The 27,688-nt window shown below is 41.7% G+C and overlaps 1 protein-coding gene across 7 annotated transcripts in view; it reads left to right on the plus strand.

Annotated features, from left to right (window-relative positions):
* Positions 1-27,688, plus strand: part of GREB1 (growth regulating estrogen receptor binding 1) — a 197,317-nt gene that overhangs the window by 75,916 nt on the left and 93,713 nt on the right. For all 7 annotated transcript variants that reach the window (XM_056564205.1, XM_056564202.1, XM_056564207.1 and 4 more), the window contains exons 3-5: positions 11,515-11,671; positions 21,628-21,738; positions 25,646-25,822. In XM_056564205.1, coding sequence (XP_056420180.1) covers positions 11,515-11,671; positions 21,628-21,738; positions 25,646-25,822 — 445 coding nt within the window. The remainder of the gene's footprint in view (positions 1-11,514; positions 11,672-21,627; positions 21,739-25,645; positions 25,823-27,688) is intronic.

The raw sequence follows: 27,688 nt of genomic DNA on the forward strand, positions 1-27,688 counted from the left end.
TACTGGGACATCACAAGCTTATTCAAGCATCTCCAAGGTGATAGGTAGATGTGACAGTGGAGGCAGGGGACAGGACCGGGACCAGGGGACAGGACTGTTTCACGCTTTACAGTGCTTCTTCAAGCCGGTATGCCAACCTAGAGTTATCATGTTTGGTGATCCTAAGAACATATATGTCCTTTGCAGCTGAATGTGCCTGTATTCTATAGTAAGACAACTGTGGCTCCGCTTATCTTAGGCTGCTTTCACACTATAAAAATACTTCCGTTATGAACGCCCGTTATAAAAAGCCTGGAAATCGGCGGTTATACGGCCGGTGCAAAACCACTAACGGGCGTTAGAAAATCCCATTATAGTCTATGGGATTTTTCTAATAGCCGTTTTAACCCATTATCACCCGTTATTAATAGTAACGGGAGAATTAGTGCCTGCACTATTTCTCCCGTTCATTCTCCCGTCACAATATAACGGCTGTTATTAATAACGGGCGATAACGGGTTAAAACGGCTATTAGAAAAATCCCATAGACTATAATGGGATTTTCTAATGGCCGTTAGTGGTTTTGTACCGGCCGTATACCGTATTTTTCGCCCTATAGGACGCATCGGCGTATAAGACGCACCCAATTTATAGGTGCAAAATCTAAAAAAATTAAGATTTTGAACCCAATAGTGGTCTTCAACCTGCGGACCTCCAGATGTTGCAAAACTACAACTCCCAGCATGCCCGGACAGCCGTTGGCTGTCCGGGCATGCTGGGAGTTGTAGTTTTGCAACATCTTGAGGTCCGCAGATTGAAGACCACTGCATAGGAGGTAATACTCACGTGTCCCCGCCGCTCCGGACCCGTCACCGCTGCCCTGGATGTCGCTCCATCGCTGTCGCCGTGTCCCCGTCGCTCCGGAATGTCTCTGCTGCCGGCCGGGTATCCTCGCTCTCCGTCGCCGCCATCACGTCGTTACGCACGCCGAAGCATGTACACGACGACGTGATGACGAGGAAGGAGAGCGCCGGCCATACAGGGGATCCCTGAACGGATGTCCTGTAAGCACTAACCCGGCTATTCAGTCGGGCTGTTCGGGACCGCCACGGTGAAATCGCGGTGGTCCCGAACAGCCCGACTGAACAGCCGGGTTAGTGTCACTTTCCCTTCAGACGCGGCGGTCAGCTTTGATCGCCGCATCTGAAGGGTTAATACAGGGCATCACCACGATCGGTGATGTCCTGTATTAGCCGCGGGACCCGGCCGTTAATGGCCTCAGGGACCGCCGCGATAGGGGTGTATTCGCCGTATAAGACGCACCAACTTTTTCCCCCCAGTTTTGGGGAAGAAAAAGTGCGTCTTATACAGCGAAAAATACAGTAACTGCCGATTTCCAGGCTCTTTATAACTGGCGTTCATAACGGAAGTATTTTTATAGTGTGAAAGCAGCCTTAGGCTGGGTTCACACTACGATTTTCTATACAGTTTTTTTAATCAGGTTTTTGATAAAAACACGGATTCCTCAAAACCTGACTAAACTGTATCAAAACGTGTGTACAAAGTTTTATCTGTATACGGTTTAAAAAATGATATCCGGTTGCATCCGTTTTTTAAGAAAAAAAACGTATACGTTTTGAACTTTTCACTCCATTATGAATAAAGTTTCACTTGTTTGATTGAAATTCCAAGAAAAAAAACTGTGCAAAGTCAAAAACCGTATGGTGAAAACTGGATGGAACCGTAAGCACATACTGGTCTGTACGGTTCCCATTGACTGCCATGTAAAAAAAAAAAAAAAAAAAAAAAGTATACGGGTCAATACAGTTTTTCACCTGGACCAAAAAACGTGGTTTTGTGTCCAGAAAAAAAAAAGTTAAAAACCGTGTGGTGTGAAAAACGGAGACAACCGTATGCAATATGGTGCATACGGTTTTGAATAGACAGTCTATGGCCACGGTTTTCTGTACGGTTGCATAAGTTTTTTTTTAAAAAAAAATGTATCCAAAAACTGTATAGAAAATCGTAGTGTGAACCCAGCCTTACAAAGAAGAAAAAGATCAGACTGGAAGAATCAGGAGCACATGAGTCTGATATAAGATAGTGCTTGGCAGGGGTGTAGCTATAGAGGGTGTAGAGGTAGTAGTCGTACCGGATCCCTGGTGCCTAAGGGGGACCCAAAGCACATCTGCCCCATAAGAGACCAGTATTATATTTGGCTCATGGGGGCCCTGTTGCAGATTTTGCATCGGGGCGCCAGAAGCTACAAAATACACCTCTGGTGCTAAGGTTCCAGTCAGCTGTTTGGACTGGGAAAGGGAAATTCACCCTTCAAATCCTCCTGCTCAGAAGCCAATGACATCGACATAAATTTTCTGCGCAGAACAGCAAGACGTTACGTCGATATTTCACGCAGCTCTAATAGAAAAGACTGGAAAGCCAAGAATGGGACAGTGATAATAGATAGTACTCTTCTTCATCGCGGCAGACAGAGACGTGAAACAAAACTCGCTGTTCCCTTGAGCGAGGACAGTACATTCTCTGATGTGAGACGCTCTCTAGTGCTGGAAATCAAAGCAAACAATGACGGCGTCTGCAGTCAATTTACTCCGAGAATTGTGGGACAGGATGAATACGCTGGAAGATTATCACCACCTTCAAACCTCCAAACCTCAAACCCCAGACCATTGTTATCACTTTTGAAGCATGGAAGAAGCATGGAAGAAATGTTGTGTATCTACAACCTCCATACTATAAAAGCTGGTTTGGTCTCCAAACTGTGGCCCTCCAGATGTTGCAAAAATACAACCTGCAGCATGCCAACAGCTGTCCGGGCATGCTGCGAGTTGTATTTTTGCACTGATCATCTACTGATCTACATGGATGATTTCAACCAAAGGGATTGTTCATCATGTGAAATTTAAAGGGGTACTCCAGTGAAGAACTTTTTTTTTTTTTTTTTTTAAATCAACTGGTGGCAGAAAGTTAAACAGATTTGTAAATTACTTCTATTAAAAAATCTTAATCCTTCCAGTACTTATTAGCTGCTGAGTACTACATAGGACATTATTTTCTTTTTAGAACACAGTGTTCTCTGCTGACTTCATGACCACAGTGCTCTCTGCTGACACCTCTGCTGTCCATTTTAGGAACTGTCCAGAGCAGCATATGTTTGCTATGGGGATTTTCTCCTACTCTGGACAGTTCCTAAAATGGACAGAGATGTCAGCAGAGAGCACTGTGGTCGTGATGTCAGCAGAGAGCTCTGTGTTCCAAAAAGAAAAGAATTTCCTATGTAGTACTCAGCAGCTAATAAGTACTAGAAGGATTATTTTTATTAGAAGTAATTTACAAATCTGTTTAACTTTCTGGCACCAGTTGATTTAAAAAAAAAAGTTGTCCACCGGAGTACCCCTTTAAAGGAGTACTCCGGTGGAAAAAAAAATCTTCAAATCAACTGGTGCCAGAAAGTTAAACAGATTTGTAAATTACTTTTATTTAAAAATCTTAATCCTTCCAGTACTTATCAGCTGCTGTATGCTCCAGAGGAAGTTGTGTAGTTCTTTCCAGTCTGCTAACAGTGCTCTCTACTGCCACCTCTGTCTGTTTGCAGAACTGTCCAAAGCAGGAATGTTTACTATGGGGATTTGCTTCTACTTTGGACAGTTCCTGACATGGACAGAGATGTCAGCAGAGAGCACTGTGGTCAAAATGGAAAGAACTACACAAGTTCATCTGGAGCATACAGCAGCTGACAAGTACTGGAAGTATTTCGTTTTTTTAATAAAAGTTATTTACAAATCTTTTGAAATTTCTGGCATCAGTTGATTTAAAAAAAGAAAAAGTTTTCCACCGGAGTACCCCTTTAAGGCTGGGTTCTCACATGTTTTCAGGAAAAACTAGGAATGTGTTCCTAGCTGAAAATGTTTCCTTATACTTTTTCTTTGTGTCAGTTCCGATTCTACAGTAGTTTTATGATTATGCACCACTAAAAATGGTTGGAAGAGTCGAGAGACCTTCATACACCACAAAAAATGGTTGGAAGGGTTGGAAGGCCTCCACATACCACTAAAAATGGTTGGAAGAGTCGGAAGGCCTCCATACACCACTAAAAATGGTTGGAAGAGTTGGAAGACCTCCATACACCACTAAAAATGCTTGGAAGAGTTGAGAGACCTCCATACACCACTAAAAATAGTTGGAAGAGTTGGAAGGCCTCCATATACCACTAAAAATGGTTGGAAGAGTCGAGAGACCTTCATACACCACTAAAAATGGTTGGAAGGGTTGGAAGGCCTCCACATACCACTAAAAATGGTTGGAAGAGTCGGAAGGCCTCCATACACCACTATAAATGCTTGGAAGAGTTGAGAGACCTCCATACACCACTAAAAATGGTTGGAAGAGTTGGAAGACCTCCATACACCACTAAAATTGCTTGGAAGAGTTGAGAGACCTCCATACACCTCTAAAAATGGTTGGAAGAGTTGGAAGACCTCCATACACCACTAAAATTGCTTGGAAGAGTTGAGAGACCTCCATGCACCACTAAAAATAGTTGGAAGAGTTGGAAGGCCTCCATACACCACTAAAAATGGTTGGAAGAGTCGGAAGGCCTCCATACACCACTATAAATGGTTGGAAGAGTCGGAAGGCCTCCATACACCACTATAAATGGTTGGAAGAGTTGAAAGACCTCCATACACCACTAAAAATGGTTGGAAGAGTCAACACTTGTCTAATTTGTCCACTTGGCCACTTTAAGGGATTTTCCAAGGAAAATGTATTTGATGACCTTCACTAAGCATTGGCCAACAAGAGCTGATGAGCTGTGCAGCCTTGGCTCTGTACATTACTGTAGCTCAGCTCCCTTTGAAGCGAATAGGAGCTGCAGTAACATGGCATGGCCACTACACAATAAACAGCCGAGGCCTTCGGCTCCATACATCATGTTTACATCCAGGCACTGTGGCTCACCCAACTCAGCTATTCATAGGATAGAGCATCAATCAATATTCCCTGAAAAATTCCATTGAGACAACAGTACTAACCACTATTTTTTCACCTTTGTGGATCACAAATTGCTGGCGCCCGGTAGTGTAATACCTTGTGGCCTGGTACCCAAGTTTGCAAGGGGCTCCATGGGAGTATGGGCCAGCCTATTCTAAGATTGTCTTATAAAGGACATAGCTGTAGCAAACAGGGAAGTGTTGCATATTAAAGGGGTACTCCAGTGGAAATTTTTTTTTTAAATCAACTGGTGCGTGAAAGTTAAACAGATTTGTATATTACTTCTATTTAAAAATATTATTCCTTCCTTATCAGCTGCTCTATGCTCCACAGGAAGTAGTATTTCTTTCTGGAGTTCTTTTCTGTCTGACCACAGTGCTGACACCTCTGTCCATGTCAGGAACTGTCCAGAGCAGGAGAGGTTTGCTATGGGGATTTGCTTGTACCCTAGACAGTTCCTGACGTGGACAGAGGTGTCAGCAGAGAGCACTGTGGTCAGACTGGAAAGAATTCCAGAAAGATATACAACTTCCTCTGGGGCATACAGCAGCTGATAAGTACTGGAAGGATTAAGATGTTTAAATAGAAGTAATTTACAAATCTGTTTAACTTTCTGGCACAAGTTGATTTAAAAAAAATTGTTTTCCACCGGAGTACCCCTTTAAAAAAAAGTGTCAGGCAGCTCCTGGAAGGGGGCTCGTTTTTTATCGGTGCTTCTACATACCCCCCTTTTTGGTGTCCTGTAGTGTAATACCAAGTAATGGCGTGCCTGTTGTTTGGCAGTTTGTTTGTAATGCCCAGTGATCAGATGGTCCGTTCAGCGATGCTCCAGTCTCTGGCACTGGTGTAGTTCTTTAGTCCTAAGTGTCCAGTGAGGAAACTATAGTGTCCAGGTGTTTGATTCTCGGTCCCGGTTATTTAGTGAGCGCACACTTTCCTGTCTGCTCTTGCACTGTCTCCCACCTCTGCAGACAGGAATGGAATTTATAGGGGTCCTTCTGGATTACACAATTAGGGTTAACAGCTGAACAACTGGAGTTTTGTTGTAGACAAATTGCACTTAAAGAATTTCTAATCTTTATTCTTCTACATACAGCGTATGTAATGGGACTGAAGAAGGTGTTTATATTGTACAGCAATTGGGTTCGGACAGCTGGTCCTGGAATTCATGACCGAAGGGGAGGGGGATAGTATTCTGTATACAGGAACAGTCACACTTTAGGAGTAGAGGCCAGATATACAGAAAAATTCCTGATATGTATTTAATTTGCTGTCAATACTATAATGAAGGGCTAAGGCCCAAAACGCGTTAGTTGTCCATACTTTGTTCCATAATGTAAAACTGATTTTTAAGTTACCATTGTCTTTTTCTTTACTTTTTATTTTTCTTTACTACCGTATATACTCGAGTATAAGCCAACCTGAATAAAAGCCGAGGCCCCTAATTTCACCCCAAAAACCCAGGAAAAGTTATTGACTCGACTATAAGCCTAGGGTGGGAAATACATCATCCCCCCCATGTCATCATCCAGACCCCCATCATCATCCAGACCCCCGCCATTAACACCCCGTCATCATCACCCTGTCATCATTCCCCCCCCGTCATCATCACCGCCTATCAATCCCTTCATCAGTGGTCTTCAACCAGGGTACCTCCAGATGTTGCAAAACTACAACTCCCTGCATGCCCGGACAGCCACCGGCTGTCCGGGCATGCTGGGAGTTGTAGTTTTGCAACATCTGGAGGTCCGCAGGTTGAAGACCACTGAGAAGGGATTGACAGGCGGAGAGTTCACTCGAGTATAAGCCGAGGGGGGCGTTTTTAGCACGAAAAATCATGCTGAAAAACTCGGCTTATACTTGAGTACGGTATGTTATGTTTGTAATAAAATCCTTCAATGAAAAGTAAAATAAATAAATGAAAAACAAAAAACGGAAAAATAAATAAAAAAACGCTTTTTAAAGGGTAGCTCCCACCATCCTATTTTTTTTTCTGTCCCTGCCTATTGCCAATCTATCCCTAACCCCCTCCCTGCTTTAAATTTTTATTTCTACTATATTAAAAATGCCTTTTTTCTGCCTGGCAGTGTGCTCACTACAGACTTCCCCAGCAGGCACCACGTCACTGATGCCTGCTGGGGGGGACTTCTGCTCTTAGTTCATCTGCACAGGGTGCCTCCAGCTGTTTCACCACTACAACTCCCAGCTTGCCCTGACATCTATTGGCTGTCAGGGCATGCTGGGAGTTGTAGTATTGAAACAGCTGGAGGCACCCTGTGTAGATAAACTATTAGGTACTTGCGGCGCTAGCCCGTCCCCTCCGTCTCCCTCCCCCAGCGCCATACCCCGTTCCCTCCATCACAACCCGCCCCCCACATACCCCGTTCCCTCCATCACAAATCCCCCTCCCGCATACCCCGTTCCCTCACTACACTTACTGCAGAGTCCGGCAGCGGGCGTGCAGGGACAGCGGCGGCGACGAGGCAGCGGCGGCGATGTGCGGGAGGAGTGGCCTCCCAGCCAGTGGCCGGGGAGCCAATGCGCTCGCTCCCTGCCTGTCTGATTGACAGGCAGGGAGCGAGCGCAGCCTGAATGAAAAAGGACCGATGCCCGGCCGCATCAGTCCTTTTTCAGGCGTGACGTCACGCCAGGCTGCAGCCGGCCACTAGGAGGGAGACCCCTAGTGGCCGATTTTCAAATGTAAAACCAAATGTTAAACCATTTTAATTTAAAAAAAAATAATAATAAAAGTATATTAGAGATATGTTGTAGTACATAAATACTACAACATATCAAAATATAAAGTTGGTGACAGTGCCCATTTAAATGAAGAAAAAAAAAAAAGAAATACACAAAGTTACTAGAGAACTGTTGTGCTGGACTCACTACTTGTTACACGCTCTAATGCAATGGTCTCCAGTCTGTGACTCTCAAGTTATTGTAAGACCACAACTCCCAGCAGGCAGGCAGGCAGGGTCTACTGGGAGTTGTGGTTTTGCAACAGCTGGAGAGTCAATTTTTTTAGTTCAATTTTAAATTGATTTTTGCAAATTCAGTGAAGAAAACATTTTCAGTTGTCTATAAAAAAGTATATGCATTGCTAGCATGATAGTTTTATATTATTTTAAAATGCAGTCCTGTATTTTTATTGAAAAAATTAATAGTAAAAAATATGGTAAAATAATAACAGTAATAACTATATTACATCACAATTAATCTTTTAAGGCCCCTGTGCTGTAAACACTATTAAAGGGGTTATCCAGGATTAGAAAAACAGAGCTGCTTTCTTCCAAAAACAGTGCCTCTCCTGTCCTCAGGTTATGTGTGGTATTACAATTCGGCTCCATTCACTTCAAAGGGATCAAGCTGCAATACTTGAGGACAAGAGTGGCACTGTTTCTAGAAGAAAGTAGCTATATTTTTCTAATCCTGGATACCCCTTTGTTTTTATAATACGGGGCCTTAAAAGATCAATTGTGATATAATGTGTTTATTACTGTTGTTATTATTGTACTATATTTTTTAATACTGCTTTGTTTAATCACAGTATGTAATACAAATACAGAAATATATTTGAAATTATAAAAAATTATAATAATAATGCTAACAATGCCCCTATGATTTTTTTTAGACAAATAAAAATATTTTCTTAAAGAGTAGCTCCCACCATCCCCCTTTTTTTTTTCCTGTCCCTGCCTATTACCCATCTATCCCTAACCCCCTCCCTGCCTTTACATTTTTTTTTTTTTACTATATTAAAAATGCCCTTTTGTCTGCCTGGTAATGTGCTCACTTACCAGGCAGACTTCCCCAGTAGGCGCGACGTCACTAATGCCTGCTGGGGGGGGGGGCGACTTCCGCCCTTAGTTCACCTATACAGGGTGCCTCCAGCTATTTCACCATTACAACTCCAAGCTTGCCCTGACATCTATTGGCTGTCAGGGCATGCTGGGAGTTGTAGTGTTGAAACAGCTGGAGGCACTCTGTGTTGAAAACAACAAGTTAGGGCTATGGCCGCGGCGCTACCCCATTGAAAACCCCGAACCTTGCTCTACCCCAACCCCCGTGTTGAAAACCCTGAACCCCGCTCTCCCCAAGACATACCCTAGTGCAGAGTTCTAGGAAAGCAAATTTGGTCCCCGACACCACTCATCAATCTTTCCCAGACTTCTGAATGGTAAGTCCGCCTGTTTGTGGAAAATACATCATCAGGTCACATGGGACAGAAATTTCAGAACAATTTATTGTGGATTTCTGTGCGGATTTAAAAATAAAGAAATAAATAACTAAATGAATAATACACTGTGGATAATCTGCATGGCAATCCACTGCATATCTGCCACATGTGAACACAGCCTAATGTTGCATAGCTAATTGCTCAGTCTAGAGGCAGCGGTCTCCAAACTGTGGACGTACAGATGTTGAAAAACTACAACTCCCAGCATGGCAAAAAAATATATTAAAAGTTTCGGATTTGCTGAAATTTGAAATTTGAATTTGATGTGTTCCAAATCAATTCACTCATCTCGGATAAAACATTTGGGGGGTATTTTCAAAGAAATTTGGTTATACGGTACTTACTAAAACCTATTATAGTTAATTATACTTACTGGTACTTATTATAGTTAGTTATACTTACTGGTACTTATTATAATTAGTTATACCTACTGGTACTTATTATAGCTAGTTATACTTACTGGTACTTATTATATGTACAAAAAAGAAAGTTGCAACAGCACTCTTGGTCAAAAAATGGAGGCTTTTAGCGCACTTTTTGATCAAAATGTGTCCCCCCATCCACCACGCGGAGGTGGCCTCATATCGGATGGGACCCTAGCATGATAATTCACCTCTGCTGTGCATATAGCCTCTGACTGTGTGACATGTTGGATCAGCCATTGACTAAACCACCTCCAGTCTGAGAGGGGTGGGGTGCACGGCTAAAGAGGGTGCCACCCCCCCCAACTTAAAGTAAAAACAAAAGGTACTTATTATAGTTAGTTATACTTACTGGTACTTATTATAGTTAGTTATACTTACTGGTACTTATTATAGTTAGTTATACTTACTGGTACTTATTATAGTTAGTTATACTTACTGGTACTTATTATAGTTAGTTATACTTACTGGTACTTATTATAGTTAGTTATACTTACTGGTACTTATTATAGTTAGTTATACCTACTGGTACTTATTATAGTTAGTTATACTTACTGGTACTTATTATAGTTAGTTATACCTACTGGTACTTATTATAGTTAGTTATACCTACTGGTACTTATTATAGTTAGTTATACTTACTGGTACTTATTATAGTTAGTTATACTTACCGGTACTTATTATAGTTAGTTATACTTACCGGTACTTATTATAGTTAGTTATACTTACTGGTACTTATTATAGTTAGTTATACTTACTGGTACTTATTATAGTTAGTTATACTTACTGGTACTTATTATAGTTAGTTATACCTACTGGTACTTATTATAGTTAGTTATACTTACTGGTACTTATTATAGTTAGTTATACTTACTGGTACTTATTATAGTTAGTTATACTTACTGGTACTTATTATAGTTAGTTATACCTACTGGTACTTATTATAGTTAGTTATGCCTACTGGTACTTATTATAGTTAGTTATACTTACTGGTACTTATTAGAGTTAGTTATACTTACTGGTACTTATTAGAGTTAGTTTTACCTACTGGTACTACTTATAGTTAGTTATACTTACTGGTAATTTATGTATTTATTTTTTTTATTTGGTGGGGCACCTTAAAGTTTTTGCGTAGTCAAGTTATAGTTTGGCACTTCCATTTGTTTTCTGCCTAGTTGATATCTTAGATGATACAGTCTTCCATAAAAAGTTTAGTAATCTGCCTTTAGGGCAATTTTGTGTTTTGCGTACGAAACGGTGAGATGGTCTCGAAGTGACGTCCCGAGGCTTAATGTGGGAGCATAAGGGTCAACATGTCCCAGTGATTATGGGGTTAATTGGAGAGCGGAGTCGTGTCTGTCTGCTCACAATGAGCCTCTATCTCTTTTTGGGAGTAGGAGGAAATGTATTGTCTGACAAACAGTTCTTACTGTGATGTTCTTGTACAGCTTGTAAACCATAGGGAGTCCTCTCCAGGATCACAGGCCTGGTCAGATCTTTTATAAGGTGTCAGTCTGTGGTCACTGTTGGTGACTTGGAAATAGCTGCTGGCAGGTTGCTTCCTGTAATATATCAAGCCCGGGCTCAGATCACACAGTCACAGAGGAGGAATTGCCCGGGCTCAGATCACACAGTCACAGAGGAGGAATTGCTGCCTCATTGCAGCTCCACACAGCTCACTACAACATTCTGCTCTTTGCTTTGCACCAGGACACACAGGCTTCTTGGGCTTCTCCTTCTGTTCTATCACCATGGTCCTTCACCACCCATATACATGATATACCCTGAGGGCATCTTTACCCACTGGAGAAGATCTAACACACAAAAAAAACTAACTTCTCTATTCTTTTTTGCCTCCTATGGAAGATGGGGAATTCATATGCGGGACAGCTGAAGACAACGCGTTTCGAGGAAGTTCTGCACAATTCCATCGAGGCTTCTCTGAGGTCCAACAACTTGGTCCCAAGACCCATTTTCTCCCAGCTCTACTTAGAAGCTGAACAGCAGTTGTCATCCATAGAAGGTAAGAACAGACATAGTTCCCAGAATCCAACTCTGAATGGAGTTTGTCATCACACGTTACATGGGCTGTGAAGGTTCCTATGGGGTGCTCTATGGACAGACTCATTTCCTATGATCCGTAATGTGGGAGAGGCCACGATGTGAGATCCTTTAGGGACTGGGACAGATATGATATGGACTAGGACAGACTACATTCATGTTAGTTCTATGTAAGGTATCACCTAGGACTGTGGACCTCCAGATGTTGCAAAATTACAAATTGCACCATGTCAGGACAGCCAACAGCTGCTGGGAGTTGTAGTTTTGCAACATCTGGAGATCCACAGTATGGAGACCACTGACCTAGTAAATGCAAAGGAATCTAATATCTATCTACAGTATCTATCTATCTATCTATCTCATATCTATCTCATATCTATCTATCTCATATCTATCTCTAATATCCATCTATCTATCTATCTACAGTATATATCTATCTAATTTCTATCTATCTACAGTATCTATCTATCTATCTATCTATCTCATATATATCTTTCTATCCATCTCATATCTATCTATCTATCTATCTATCTGTCTTATATCTATTTATCTATCTCATAAATATCTATCTCATATCTATCTACAGTATCTATCTATATCTACAGTATCTATCTATCTCATATCTATATATCTATCTATCCCATATGTATCTATTTATCTATCCCATATCTATCTATCTATCTATCTATCTATCTATCTCTCATATCTATCTCATATCTATCTATCTCATATCTATCTATCTACAGTATCTATCTATCTCATATCTATCTATTTATCTATCTATCTATCTCATATCTATCTACAGTATCTATCTATCTATCTCATATCTATCTATTTATCTATCTATCTCATATCTATCTATCTCTCTCATATCTATCTATCTATCTACAGTATCTATCTATCTATCTATCCCATATCTATCTATCTCTAATATCCATCTATCTACAGTATATATCTATCTCATTTCGATCTATCTACAGTATCTATCTATCTATCTCATATCTATCTATCTATCTGTCTTATATCTATTTATCTATCTCATATCTATCTATCTATCTATCTATCTATCTATCTATCTAAAGTATCTATCTATCTACAGTATCTATCTATCTATCTCATATCTATCTATCTCATATATATTACCTATCTATCTATCTATCTATCTATCTATCTCATATCTATCTATCTCATATATATTACCTATCTATCTATCTATCTCATATCTATCTCATATCTATATATCTCATATCTATCTATCTATCTCATATCTATCTATCTATCTGCTATCTATCTATCTATCTATCTATCTCATATCTATATATCTCATATCTATCTATCTATCTATCTATCTCATACTTATCTATTTGTCTATCGCCTTGAAAGCTATTACTTATACTACAATGAAATTAATTTATATTTTCACTGGTATGAAACATTTAAGAATGAGTAATATCTGGAAATATGATATAAAGTCCTCATACAAGATTAGATATTGTCTAACTAACCACAGAACATGATTTCTATATTTCTGCCATCCGGTATATAATCCCCAGACATATAACATTACATACCTTGTATGATGAGATTATCATCATAACTGTAGATACAATCCCAATAATTATCATGAGTCAACATTTCCTATTTTATTAGCAACAAAATGTTCCATATTGGTTATTTCCTTTGTTAGTTTTAACCCTTAGTCATATCAGAGTAATTGACATTTCATTGATGACAAATATTTCTATTTCTATTTCCGGTCTAGGACTCTTAAGGTCCTTTATTGTATGTAGCAGATGCTGTAATACAAAACACATATAAAATAAATAACTGATTAAAAAATGAATTTTACAACATATATGGCTGCCTCTAGAGCAGTGTTTCCCAACCAGTGTGCCTTCAGCTGTTGCAAAACCACAACTCCCAGCATGCCCAGCATGGAGTTGTAGTTTTCCAACTGCTGGAGAGACTGGATGGGAAACACTGCTCTAGAGCAGTGGTCTTCAACCTGCGGACCTCCATATTAGAGATGAGGGAACTTACAGTGAATTCGATTCGTCACGAACTTCTCGGCTCGGCAGTTGATGACTTTTCCTGCATAAATTAGTTCAGCTTTCAGGTGCTCCCGTGGGCTGGAAAAGGTGGATACAGTCCTAGGAGACTCTTTCCTAGGAATGTATCCACCTTTTCCAGCCCACCGGAGCACCTGAAGGCTGAACTAATTTATGCAGGAAAAGTCATCAACTGCCGAGCCGAGAAGTTCGTGACGAATCGAATTTACTGTAAGTTCACTCATCTCTACTCCAGATGTTTCAAAACTACAACTCCCAGCATGCCCGGACAGCCGATGGCTGTCCGGGCATGCTGGGAGTTGTAGTTTTGCAACATCTGGAGGTCCGCAGGTCGAAGACCACTGCTCTAGAGGATGTAAAGCCGTCCATTTTCTTAGCTGTTTACGTGCATTATAACATTATTAACACATTATTTTATGAAAATCTTTTACCTGTATTTTTTTTGGTTTTTTTTACATAAAAATGCAGTTTTACAGCAAATGAAATGCCAATTTTACGGTGTATAAACATGGCCTAACCCAGACAGTTTAAATGCATTGAGCTAATTAGCAATTAGTTAATGATTTTTATTTCTGAATCTTCAGCAGAGATGAATATTACAGAATTTACTGATTTCTAAGGACATGTTCACACGGCGGATTTTTTGTAGAATGTCTCCCCTGAAAATGTTACGTGGACATTCGGCAGACAGCGAGTGCCAGCAAAACATGCCGTTGCTTGGACCGCTCCGAAATGCGCTGTCTCCATAGACGGCAATGCATTTCTGTTCGGATTCTGCAGAAAGAATTGACAATCCTTTCTGTGGATTCCGGAATTTCTGTGGTAGATGTTTCCGCTGCAGGAATTCCGCCATGTGCACATTGCAGCAGAATCCTATAAAAAAATAAAAATAAAAAAAAGAACTCTGCTGCAACAGAATTTACGAGTGAAACCGCTGGATTTTGCTCAGAAATTCCTCGGTGTCAACACATTAAGGCCTATTTTGCCATTTTTTTACCTCAAATTACCGAAATACCCTTACAAAATTGCATGTAAAGTCGGAAAAATTATTTAGAACGGGTTCACACACGGTATTTTGGTCATTATTTTTAGCCAAAACTAAAGGGGTACTCCGGTGGAAAACATTTTCTTTTTTTAAATCAACTGGTGCCAGAAATTTAAAAAGATTTGTAAATAACTTCTATTAAAAAATCTAAATCCTTCCAGTACTTAGCTGCTGTACCCTCCAGAGGAACTTGTGTAGTTCTTTCCAGTCTGACCACAGTGCTCTCTGCTGACACCTCTGTCCATGTCAGGAACTGTCCAGAACAGGAGAGGTTTGCTATGGGGATTTGTTCCTGCTCTGGACAGTTCCTGACATGGACAGAGGTGTCAGCAGAGAGCACTGTGGTCAGACTGGAAAGAACTACACAAGTTCCTCTGGAGCATACAGCAGCTGATAAGTACTGGAAGGATTAAGATTTTTTTAATAGAAGTTATTTACAAATCTGTTTAACTTTCTGGCATAAATTGATTTAAAAATAAAATAAAAATGTTCCCACCAGTTCCCCTTTAAAGTAGTATTGCCCACTTATGGGACCCCCACCGATCACAAGAACGCTGAGCTTGGCAGACGGCAATGTTCTCAAACCCCCATAAAGAATAAATGGGGCACAGGTCGCACACACGCGCTTCGCTCCATTCATTCGTTAGACATATTTTCCTCATTTAAACTGATTGTTGGGTGTCTCAGCGGTCAGTCCCCTACCCATCGGCTTGTTATACCCTATCCTGTGGAGATAGAAAATAACTTTTCGAGTTAGGCACATGTACCCTTTAACTTTTTGGGGCCACATATCGGGCTGTAGAATGACCTGCACATTGCAATATCATATTGTGTAGTGTCAAATAACACACCTAACTCTGCTACATCTATATTTTTCTTGTATAGATTTCCAGTTATGCTTACATTACTTCTGGCTGGCCTCTCCCTGCTCATGCATGTATCTCATAGAGTAGTATTTCCCAACCAGAGTGTCTCCAGCTGTTGCAAACCTACTAATCCCAGCATGCCCGGACAGCCTTTGGCTGTCCGGGCATGTTGGGAGTTGTAGTGTTGCAACAGCTGGAGGCACCCTGGTTGGAAAAACACTGCCATAGAGGGATACAGCAGTTTGAGCCTGACATGGTGTGCACAGGTCGCACACACGCGCTTCGCTCCATTCATTTGGTAGACAATTTTTCCTCATTTAAACTGATTGTTGGGTGTCTCAGCGGTCAGTCCCCTACCCATCGGCTTGTTATACCCTATCCTGTGGAGAAAGAAAATAACTTTTCGAGTTAGGTACATACCCCCTTTAACTTTTTGGGGCCACATATCAGACTGTAGAATGACCTGCAGTCTACACCACAGACTGCACATTGCAATATCATATTGTGTAGTGTCAAATAACACACCTAACTCTGCTACATCTATTTTTTTCTTGCATAGATTGCCAGTTATGCTTACATTACTTCTGGCTGGCCTCTCCATGCTCATGCATGTATCTCATAGAGTAGTATTTCCCAACCGGAGTGTCTCCAGCTGTTGCAAAACTACAAATCCCAGCATGCCCGGACAGCCTTTGGCTGCCCGGGCATGCTGGGAGTTGTAGTTTTGCAACAGCTGGAGGCACCCTGGTTGGGAAAACACTGCCATAGAGGGATGCAGCAGTTTGAGCCTGACATGGTGTGCACAGGTCGCACACACGCGCTTCGCTCCATTCACTTGGTAGACAATTTTTCCTCATTTAAACTGATTGTTGGGTGTCTCAGCAGTCAGTCCCCTACCCCTCAGCTTGTTATACCCTATCCTGTGAAGATAGAAAATAACTGGTTGGAAAAACACTGCCATAGAGGGATACAGCAGTTTGAGCCTGACATGGTGTGCACAGGTCGCACACACGCGCTTCCCTCCATTCATTTGGTAGACAATTTTTCCTCATTTAAACTGATTGTTGGGTGTCTCAGCGGTCAGTCCCCTACCCCTCAGCTTGTTATACCCTATCCTGTGAAGATAGAAAATAACTGGTTGGAAAAACACTGCCATAGAGGGATACAGCAGTTTGAGCCTGACATGGTGTGCACAGGTCGCACGCACGCGCTTCGCTCCATTCATTTGGTAGACAATTTTTCCTCATTTAAACTGATTGTTGGGTGTCTCAGCGGTCAGTCCCCTACCCCTCAGCTTGTTATACCCTATCCTGTGAAGATAGAAAATAACTGGTTGGAAAAACACTGCCATAGAGGGATACAGCAGTTTGAGCCCGACATGGTAGCTATAAAGCCTCGGCCATGCTCAGGTTTCAGCGCGTTTCTTTGAAGCTTGGTGAATTTAATAATGGTTCATAATTCCTTGAAATTTCCTGGATTAGTAAAAATGCAGATCTTGCTATTGATTTCACAGCATTCATCTCCTGAAAGGAAACCAAGGATTAAGGATTTTGCAGCTGGAACTTGTTTTCTTCTTTACTATGATATGAGACCTTGACGTTGCATTAGATATATTTTACTAAGCAATGTTTTTTACCATCTTCTTCAGGGCGCCCTATTTTTCTTAATGGGGTATTCCAGGAAAACTTTTTTTTTTTATATCAACTGGCTCCAGAAAGTTAAACAGATTTGTAAATTACTTCTATTAAAAAAATCTTAATCCTTTCAATAATTATCAGCTGGTGAAGTTGAGTTGTTGCTTTCTGTCTGGCAACAGTGCTCTCTGCTGACATCTCTGCTTGTCTTGGGAACTGCATAGAATAGAAGAGGTTTGCTATGGGGATTTGTTTCTAAACTGGGCGGTTCCCGAGACACGTGTCATCAGAGAGCACTTAGACAGAAAAGAACAGCTCAACTTCAGCAGCTCATAAGTACTGAAAGGATTAAGATTTTTTAATAGAAGTAATTTACAAATCTAAAAGAAAAAGGAAGGTTATGTGCAGCTCACAATTAAATATTCCCCGAGGTCAAATGGGCAAGCAGCTATACCCAAGCTGCAATATACAAATGTAGAAAAAAGAGGTTTTTTTTTGTCCAGACCTCCAGGAGAATAAATACTATAATTATTATCATTAATTATTAGCATTTATTCTCCTGGAGGTCTGGACAAAAAAAACTTTCTGGAGCCAGTTGATCTATATAAAAAAGTTTTTTTTCCTGGATAACCCCTTTAAATACAAGGGGGTTTTCAAACCTGGCAAGATGTTGCGATCATGCTTTCCTACAGTCCAGAATGGCAAATCTGCTTTTTTATGTAGTTATGCGGCTAAATTCAGATATGCAGTTTTTGGCAGGGACAGGAGGAGTAGGCAACAGCCTAGGGTACCATTGATAGGGGGGGGGGGGAAGAATACTGTAGTGCAAAATAACTTATCTCCTATGGATCACGGGACCCCCGCAATCTCCTGTACAGGGCCTCGGCAGTCCGCATGAAGGGAGTGTTCTGTCCCCACATGATGCAGTGACTGGCTCGCTCCCTCCATGTATCTCTATGGGATACATGAGGGGGGCGTGTCGGCCACCGCGGCATGCTGTACGGGGCCCTTCCTGCCAACTGTAGAGGGCCCCGTACAGAAGATCGCGAGGGGTCCCAGATGTCGGACCCCCCCCCCCCCCCCCCCCCCGCGATCCATAACTTATCCCCTATCCTTATTTTACACTACAGTATTCCTTTAATAGCAGTGTTCTCCAAATTGTGGACCTCCAGATGTTGCAAAACCACAACTCCCAGAATGCCCAGACACCACTACTTTAGACATCACTATGTTAACTATTGAGCGCTGAAATGAGTGAGCGTACAAAAAGGAGTGGATCATAATGCAATGAAAAGTATCAATTATTATATATTTTTTTTTATAATTATTTAATAGTTCTTATTTTATTACTTAATATATATATATATATATATTTTTTTTTTGTATCCACTACTGTCTTTATTCAATTGTGCAGTTATAATGCTGCTTTTGATGTGGTTTTAGTACAGATTAAGCTGGTACCTAGGGCAATATTCACTATTTGTTGTAGGTTTTGTTCCTATTTTATTAAGATTTACTGATTTGGTGCAGGTCTTGGGGAGAAAAATTGTAGCACACCTACTTTTTTCTCCTATAGATCTAAATTGTTTTGTTACTTTTTTTTATTTTACTTAATAAAGGATATGTGTAACTTTGGGGGAGATTTCTTACAACCTGTGCAGAGGAAAAGCTGACCAGTTGCCCATAGCGACCAATCAGATCGCCGCTTCTTTAATTTATGAAAAGGCCTTTGAAAAATGAAAGAAGTGATCTGATTGGCTGCTATGGACAACTGGTCATCTGCACAGGTTTTGACATAGGGTGTGCTTTTAAAGGGGTATTCCAGGATAAAACTTTTTTATATATATATATATATATATATATATATATATATATATCAACTGGCTCCAGAAAGTTAAACAGATTTGTAAATTACTTCTATTAAAAAATCTTAATCCTTCCAATAATTATCAGCTACTGAAGTTGAGTTGTTCTTTTCTGTTTGTCAACAGTGCTCTCTGCTGACATCTCTGCTTGTCTCAGGAACTGCACAGAGTAGAAGAGCTTTGCTATGGGGATTTTCTTTTACTCTGGACAGTTCCCGAGACAGGTGCTTTCAGAGAACACTTAGGGTACGTTCACACAGAGTAAATGAAGAGTAATTGACGCCGAAAAATTTACGGGCGGAAAAAATAATTTTTTCCACAGCAAATACGCGGCGGAAATTCCGCAGGTAATCCGCCCGTGTGAACATACCCTTACGGGTACAAAAATCTGCTACAGCAAATCTGCAGCAGAAAATACTCAATTCACACGGGCGCATTTCTGTAGCAGATTTTTGGGTCAGCAGAAAATCTGCAATAGTGACAGATTTGCGTGTTTTCTGGGAATCCGTCGAAGTCAATGGTAGCAAAATCCGCTGCGGATTTTATGCAGAACATATGCTGCAGAAAAGATGCTGCGCCCTTGTGAACCCCTTGTGGTTATATAGATTTTAGATCAGTGTCTTGCAACCAGCGTTCCTCCAGCTGTTGCAAAACTACAACTCCCAGCATGCCCGGACAGCCTTTGGCTGTCCGGGCATGCTGGGAGTTGTAGTTTTTGCAACAGCCGGAGGCACCCCAGTTTGTAACAATACTGTTGGGAGTTGTAGTTTTTGCAACAGCCGGAGGCACCTCGAAACGTAACAATACTGTTCTGTAGGTTTGGTTCTGAATAGGGACAGCAATCCAGATTTTGCAGCCATAATAGGGGACGTTGACATGGAATTGTTTTATTGGCTTAGGAAGTGCGTTTATAATTGTTCGAAAAAGAAAAACGTATAATGCTTCCGTGCCCTTTATAAACACCTTTTCTTAGTCAATGCGTTGACTACTGCTCTCTTCCTACTTGTTACAAAGGGAACCTGTGGGAGGGATATTAGCATTTTCTCTAATGGGCTGAAGGAGCTGATACCATCACAGAGCCGCTGCCTTTCATGTAGTAAATTCCACTAATCATTTCCATTACATTGGCCTTAAAGCTACAGTCAACAGGGGAAAGTAAAAAACAAAGTGAAAGTCTGCTTGTCATTATGGTGCACGTTTTTCCGGTTACGCTCCTATGTCCACCATGTTGTCCATTGTGACTACACGATGAACAGTGAGCAAATCCATTTACAGATGGACTCTTTAATTATTACAATTATTATTATTATTTTTTAAATCAACTGGTGCCAGAAAGATATGTAAATTACTTCTATTAAAAAATTGTGATCCTTCCAGTACTTATCAGCTGCTGAATACTACAGAGGAAGTTCCTTTCTTTTTGAATTTATTTTCTGTCTGACCACAGTGCTCTCTGCTGACACCTCTGTCCATGTCCGGAACTGTCCAGAGGAGGAACAATTCCCCATAGCAAACCTCTCCTGCTCTGGACAGTTCCTGACACGGACAGAGGTGTCAGCAGAGAGCACTGGGGTCCGACAGAAAATAAATTCCTAAAAAAAAGAACTTCGTCTAGTATACTGCAGCTGATAAGTACTGGAAGGGTTAAGATTTTTTAATAGAAGTCATTTACAAATCTGTATAAGGGTATGTTCACACTGCGGAATCCCCGCGGAATTCCGCTCGTGGAATTCCGCAAGTAAAATTTCGCACAGTGAACATTACCATCAGTGTGAATGGGTCTTCCGCGAGACCTGTTCACACTGCGGAATGTCAGCGGCAGACAATTCCGCCGCTGAATTTGTTCCGCGCAAAGAAAGAACATGTTCATTGCGCGGAAGTCCGCGAGCACAGTCAATGGTGACAGCGCAGTGCCGCGCAGTCCTACCGCCGCCGCCGGCTGCCAGGCTGAATCTCCGCTCGCTGAAATCAGCGAACGGAGATTCCGTTCACACTCAGTAGTGTGAACATACCCTAACTGTCTGGCACCAGTTGATTTAAAAAAAAATAATAAATACATTTCCACCGGAGTACCCCTTTAATATAGGGCACTGTTGCTTTAAAGGGAACCTGTCATGGGGTTCATGCTGCTGTAATCCATGTAGGCACTGCTAATGCTTCAGAACACGTGGGGCGTCTACGTTTCCCCATTACTTTAGTAGCATGTTCTTTACACTTATAACAAACTCATGCTGCAATGGCTTCAGATCTCCAGGCACCTTTGCTGGCGCTGGGCTTGTGACTTATATGAACAGCCGAAACAAACAGGAAGAGCTGCAGTATAGATTTTAAGGAAGCATTTCTTGTTCACATCTGAAGAATTTTGAGTGTTTACCATGAAACATCATCAATTAGAGTGATTCTTTTTTTATTTAATATTTTATTGTATTTTATTTGTAGGTGGTGTGGACAATGACGATGATGATGAAGACGATGATGTATCTGGGTCAAGTAGTCCAACTCACTCGTATCAGAACAAACCTCCACCTGAAGGCTGCTGCACCACTGATGGTAAGTACTCAGAGCCTGAGGTACTAATCTCACAAAGTCTGCTAATATACCTTAAAGGGGTTCTCCTGAGGAAGCAAAGTATTTGCAAATTAACTGGTGCCAAAAAGCTAAACAGATTTGTAAATTACTTCTGTTAAAAAACCTTAATCCTTCCAGTACTTTATAAGCTGCTGTATGCTCCACAGGAAGTTGTCTAGTTCTTTCCAGTCTGACCACAGTGCTCTCTTCTGCCTCCTCTGTCCCTTTCAAGAACTGTCTGGAGCTATGAGGATTTGCTCCAGCTCTGGACAGTTCCTGACACGGACAGAGGTGTAAGCAGAGAGCACTGTGGTCAGACTTGAAAGAACTACACAACTTCCTCTGGAGCATACAGCAGCTGATAAGTACTGGAAGGGTTAAAGGAGTACTGTGGTGCTAAACAATTTATCTCCTATCCAAAGGATAGGGGATAAGGGGCTGATCGCAGGGGGCGTCTAACCTCTGGGACCCCCTGCGATCTCCTGCCTTGCGCCCTGTTCTCCTCGTGCACAGATCGATCTCTGCTCCATGCAAAGAGACTGGCGACCTCCGCAAAAAGCGGTGGTCAGCACTTAGCAGGCCCCCTCCATGTATCTCTATTAGAGAGCCGGAGATACACGAGATGGGTCAACACAGCTCATGCGGAGAGCGGAGCACCATGCAGGAGATCGTGGGTCCCACCGGTTGGACCCCCGCAATCAGACATTTATCCCCTATCCAGTACTCCTTTACGATTTTTAAAACAAAGGAATTTACAAATCTGTATAACTTTCTAGCACTGGTTGATTTGAAGCCAAACAAGGTGCCTCCAGCAGTTGCAAAACTACAACTCCAAGCATGTCCAGACAGCTGTTGGCCGTTGACTGGGCATGCTGGGAGTTGTAGTTTTGCAACTGCTGGAGGCTCCCTGGTTGGGAAATACTGCCTTAGGGTGCATTCCCACAGGGCGTATACACAGCGTATTTCACGCTGCGCAAAAATTACGGCAGCGTATTCCTTGCTCACTATACACACAGGGCTTTCCCTGTGTGTGTAGGGAGTTTTGGAGGCGGAGCCGCGTGCCACAGTCAAGCAGGCACATCATGGAGGCCCCAAGCAGTCATGGAGGCCCCGCCTCCAAAACTCACTACACGCATAGGGTTGCCGCCAGAAAGCCCGGTGTGTATAGTGAGCAAGGAATAGCGTATTTCCCGCTGCTGCCGTAAATTTTGCGCAGCGTGAAATACGCTGCGTATACGCCCTGTGGGAACGCACCCTTAGGGTGCATTCACGCCACGTTTTTGCAATACAGTTCCTGTATGAGGTTTTTGATGAAAAACGGATTCCTCAAAACTGCATCAAAACGTGTGTACAAATTTTAATCCGTATATGGTTAAAAACCGTTTACAGTTTTAAAAATAATGTCCGGTTGCATCAGTTTTTTTAAGAAAAAACTGTATACGTTTTTAACTTTTCACTCCATTATGAATAAAGTTTCACTTGTTTGATTGAAATTCCATGAAAAAAAAATGCAAAGTCAAAAACAGTATGGTGAAAACCGTATGGAACCGTACGCACATACAGTTCTGTACAGTTCCCATTGAATCCCATGTATACGGTTTTTCACCTGGACCAAAAACCGTGGTAGGCTGCGGTTTTGGGTATGGGAAAAAAAAATGGACAAAACCGAACAACACGCAAAACGGATACAACCTGATGCATCGTTTGGCATACGGTTTTCAATGGAGAGTCAATGCATACGGTTTTCAATACGGTTCCATACGGTTTTCACATTGAAAAGGTATATGGGAACTGTATAGTAAAAACGTGGTGTGAATGCAGCCTTAAAGGGGTATTCCAGGCAAAACCTTTTTTTATATATATCAACTGGCTCCGGAAAGTTAAACAGATTTGTAAATTACTTCTATTAAAAGATCTTAATCCTTCCAATAGTTATTAGCTTCTGAAGTTTTCTGTCTAACTGCTCAATGATGATGTCACGTCCCGGGAGCTGTGCATGATGGGAGAATATCCCCATAGGAACTGCACAGCTCCCGGGACATGAGTCATCAGAGAGCAGTTAGACAGAAAACAACAACTCAACTTCAGAAGCTAATAACTATTGGAAGGATTAAGATTTTTTAATAGAAGTAATTTACAAATCTGTTTAACTTTCCGGAGCCAGTTGATATATAAAAAAAGTTTTGGCCTGGAATACCCCTTTAAACATATTTAAACATAACTAGATTGATCTAAACTTTAACTACTCAACAATTCTAGATCTACAAAAGACCTATAGTCACTCCATGTACAGTCATAATATGGAGATAATCTTAAAGGGGTAGTCCAGTGGTGAAAAACGTATCCCCTATCCTAAGGATAGGGGATAAGTTTGAGATCGCGCGGGGGGGCGGGGGGCTGCGACTGCTGGGGCCCCCTGCGATCTCTCTGTACGGGGGCCAGGCTCTCCGACCAGATAGCGGGTGTCGACCTCCGCACTAAGCGGTGGCCGACACGCCCCCTCAATACATCTCAATGGCAGAGCCGGAGATTGCCGAAGGCAGCGCTTCGGCTCTGCCATAGAGTTGTATTGAGGGGGCGTGTCGGCCGCCGCTTCATGCGGAGGTCGACACGCCCCCTTCCCACGGGCTGTCGGGGCCCCGTACAGGAGATCGCAGGGGGCCCCAGCGGTCGGACCCCCCCCCGCGCGATCGCAAACTTATCCCCTATCCTTAGGATAGGGGATAAGTTGTTCACCACTGAGTCACCACTGGACTACTCCTTTACAGGAAATATATATGTGATATGGCATGGAATCTGGTACAGTAGGGCCTGTAGTTCTGGGAGATGTGAAAACTGGGCGCTACCATATCCCAGAATACCAGGTAGCATACCACGGTTTTTAGTCCGGTCAGAAAACCAGAAACGGGGCAAAAATGAGCCAACCAGAGCCACTATCTGACTCCGTAAATGCACACCCAAACAATGAATGAATTGTAATATTTAAAATATCTATACATTTATTCATTACATTATTTAAAAGAAAGCCACTGAGAGACACCTCTTGCAACAGCTTATTTTCCTGAGAACCTAACATCTGGGCATGTTACAAATTTAACATACCTGACCATTCTCAAAAGGCCCAATACACTTTAGATGGTTGGCTGGTCCTGGATGAGACCATTGGCTTCTCCAGACTTTAAAGGGGTACTCTGGTGTAAAACTTTTTTTTTTTTTTTTTTAAATCAACTGGTGCCAGAAAGTTAAACAGATTTGTAAATGACTTCCATTAAAAAAATCTTTACCCTTCCAGTACTTTTTAGCAACTGTTTGAATTTCCTTTTTGTCAGTGCTCTCTGCTGACACCTGATGCCCGTATCAGAGCAGGAGAAAATCCCTATTGCAAACCTATGGTGCTCTAGACAGTTCCTGACATGGACAGAGGTGTCAGCAGAGATCACTGTGGACAAGACAAAAAAAAGAAATTCAAAAAGAAAATAATTTCCCCTGTAGCATACAGCTGCTAAAAAGTACTGGAAGGGTAAAGATTTTTTAATAGAAGTCATTTACAAATCTGTTTAACTTTCTGGCATCAGTTCATTAAAAAAAAAAAAAGTTTTCCACCAGAGTACCCCTTTAATCTAGTGCAGTGTTTCCCAACTAGGGTGCCTCCAGCTGTTGCAAAACTGCAACTCCCAGCATGCCCGGACAGCCTTTGGCTGTCCGGGCCTGCTGGGAGTTGTAGCTGGAGGAACCCTGGTTGGGAAACACTGATCTAATGTGTATGGCCAGTTTTAGGCCTGACTGACCAGACCCAGAGAGCAAGGAATATGATTTTTTTTTGTTTTTGAGGGTTCTCTGAATTTGGTTAAATAGGTATAACCAAGTATGTTTTTTTTTTTTTTTTTAGGTTTTTGTCAGGCCGGTAAGGACTTGAGATTGGCGTCAATTGCCTCTGAGCAGTTTGAAGTGCCCCCGGGATTTTTATTGGTTGGTGCAAAGTCTCCAAGTTTGCCAGATCACGTCCTTGTATGTGCGGTGGACAAGAGGTTTCTACCAGATGACAATGGACGCAATGCACTACTAGGTATGTAGATGGATGTCTCGTCCCTCTGGTCACCCAAGTCATCCAAAGGTCTCAGAGACTACATTGCCTAAAGGGGTACTCCGGTGAAAAACTTTTTTCTTTTAAATCAACTGGTGGCAGAAAGTTAAACATATTTGTAATTTACTTCTATTAAAAAATATTAATCCTTCCAGTACTTATTAGCTGCTGAATGTTACAGAGGAAATTCCTTTCTTTTTTGAACACTGATGTCATCATGAACACAGTGCTCTCTGCTGACATCTCTGTCCATTTTAGCAACCATGCATAGCAGATGTAAGCTAAGGGCAGCATGGTAGCTCAGTGGTTAGCACTGCTGCCTTGCAGTGCTGGGGACTTGGGTTCAAATCCCACTAAGGACAACAATAAATAAAGTGTTATTATTATTATAATAACGTTAGCAGAGAGAACTGTGGTCGTGATGTCATCAGAGAGCATTCCAAAAAGAAAAGAATTTCCTCTGTAGTATTCAGCAGCTAATAAGTACAGGAAGGATTAAGATTTTTTAATAGAAGTAATTTACAAATGTGTTTAACTTTCTGCCACCAGTTGATTTAAAAGAAAAAAGGTTTTCACCGGAGTACCCCTTTAATTTCCCCCCCAGCAAGCCACAGAGCAAAGGTTGTGGTCACTCCTTGGGCCATAAGGACCCTCTGCCCCTTTATAAACACTACACATGGCACTTGATAGTTGGGGAGGCCCTGGTGCAGATTTTGAAATGAGGTCTCGGAACTACAAGTTATGTCTCCAGGAAACAATATCATGTTTTTTGGAGGTGGTCTCAGAACAGAGTGTGGTGTCTAGGTGGTGCAGGTAATAGTGTAGGGTATGTTGGTATTTTACCCTTAATTGTCATGATGCCAGGATGCGGTTTCCTTAGGGTAATGGTCCTACCGCCAACAGTCCCACAAACAGTAGGGATAAATAAAGGAATGTCCACAGTAGCTATTGATGAAAACTGGAATAAACTTTACTGCATATTTTATGCAACTGCAGGTAACAAAACAGTCTTTGTATAGCGGACCGTAGTTCAGGTTCCTCACAGGTTTGCTGGGACTTCTGAGAACAATGAGCTTTGGTTTGCTAGCCACTGTGCTACTGATTTGAATATAATTGAGTTGCAGTAGTCACACAGGATTTTAGTAGTTTTGAGCTGGATAACTCGCGGTTTAGTGGCTGCGGAAGATAAGGCTTCAGGCCTAGCTTGAATTGATAATGAGATATAAGATGTGCTTTCTCTGATAGTCTGGAACTAAGAGTGTGAATTAAGTGGCAGCAATCCCTTATATATACTAAGGGGGAGGGACAAAGCTCATTGGTTAGCAGTAACCTGTCAGTCCTGACCTCTGGAACTCTGGGTATATCACATGACCCAAAGGTCCTTAAACCATAGCATAACATAAATTACAGGCACGTGACCTCTAAGGTCCTTTACAGAGGTATTCTATATTAATTAAATATATGTATATATATATATATATATATATATATATATATACATATTAAATATTAACATATTGAGAGGCGACTAGGGGTTAGCCCTTCAGGAGAGCACATTAGCATGGAGGAACTCTGGATGAGGGGACTCTAGACAAAGGGTCAGGACCATGTCCTGTACCGGGACACCACAAGAGGATTTTGTTTTTTTGGCAGATTTGGTACATGAGGTCGAATGACAACACAGACAATGCTGTTAAAGCGCAGGTATAAGGCCAGGGCACTTTGACCAGGCCCGGCACTACGGCAAGCATCTTATTAATAGCAGATGATGAGAGTGAGCCGGGAGGAAAATAAGTAGAAAAGGCTTATTTTTTTCTGTGTCGCTTCTGTTTTTATGTCCTTTCATTT

This window comes from Hyla sarda, chromosome 3, assembly GCF_029499605.1.
Source record: "Hyla sarda isolate aHylSar1 chromosome 3, aHylSar1.hap1, whole genome shotgun sequence".
Classification (NCBI taxonomy): Eukaryota; Metazoa; Chordata; class Amphibia; order Anura; family Hylidae; genus Hyla; species Hyla sarda.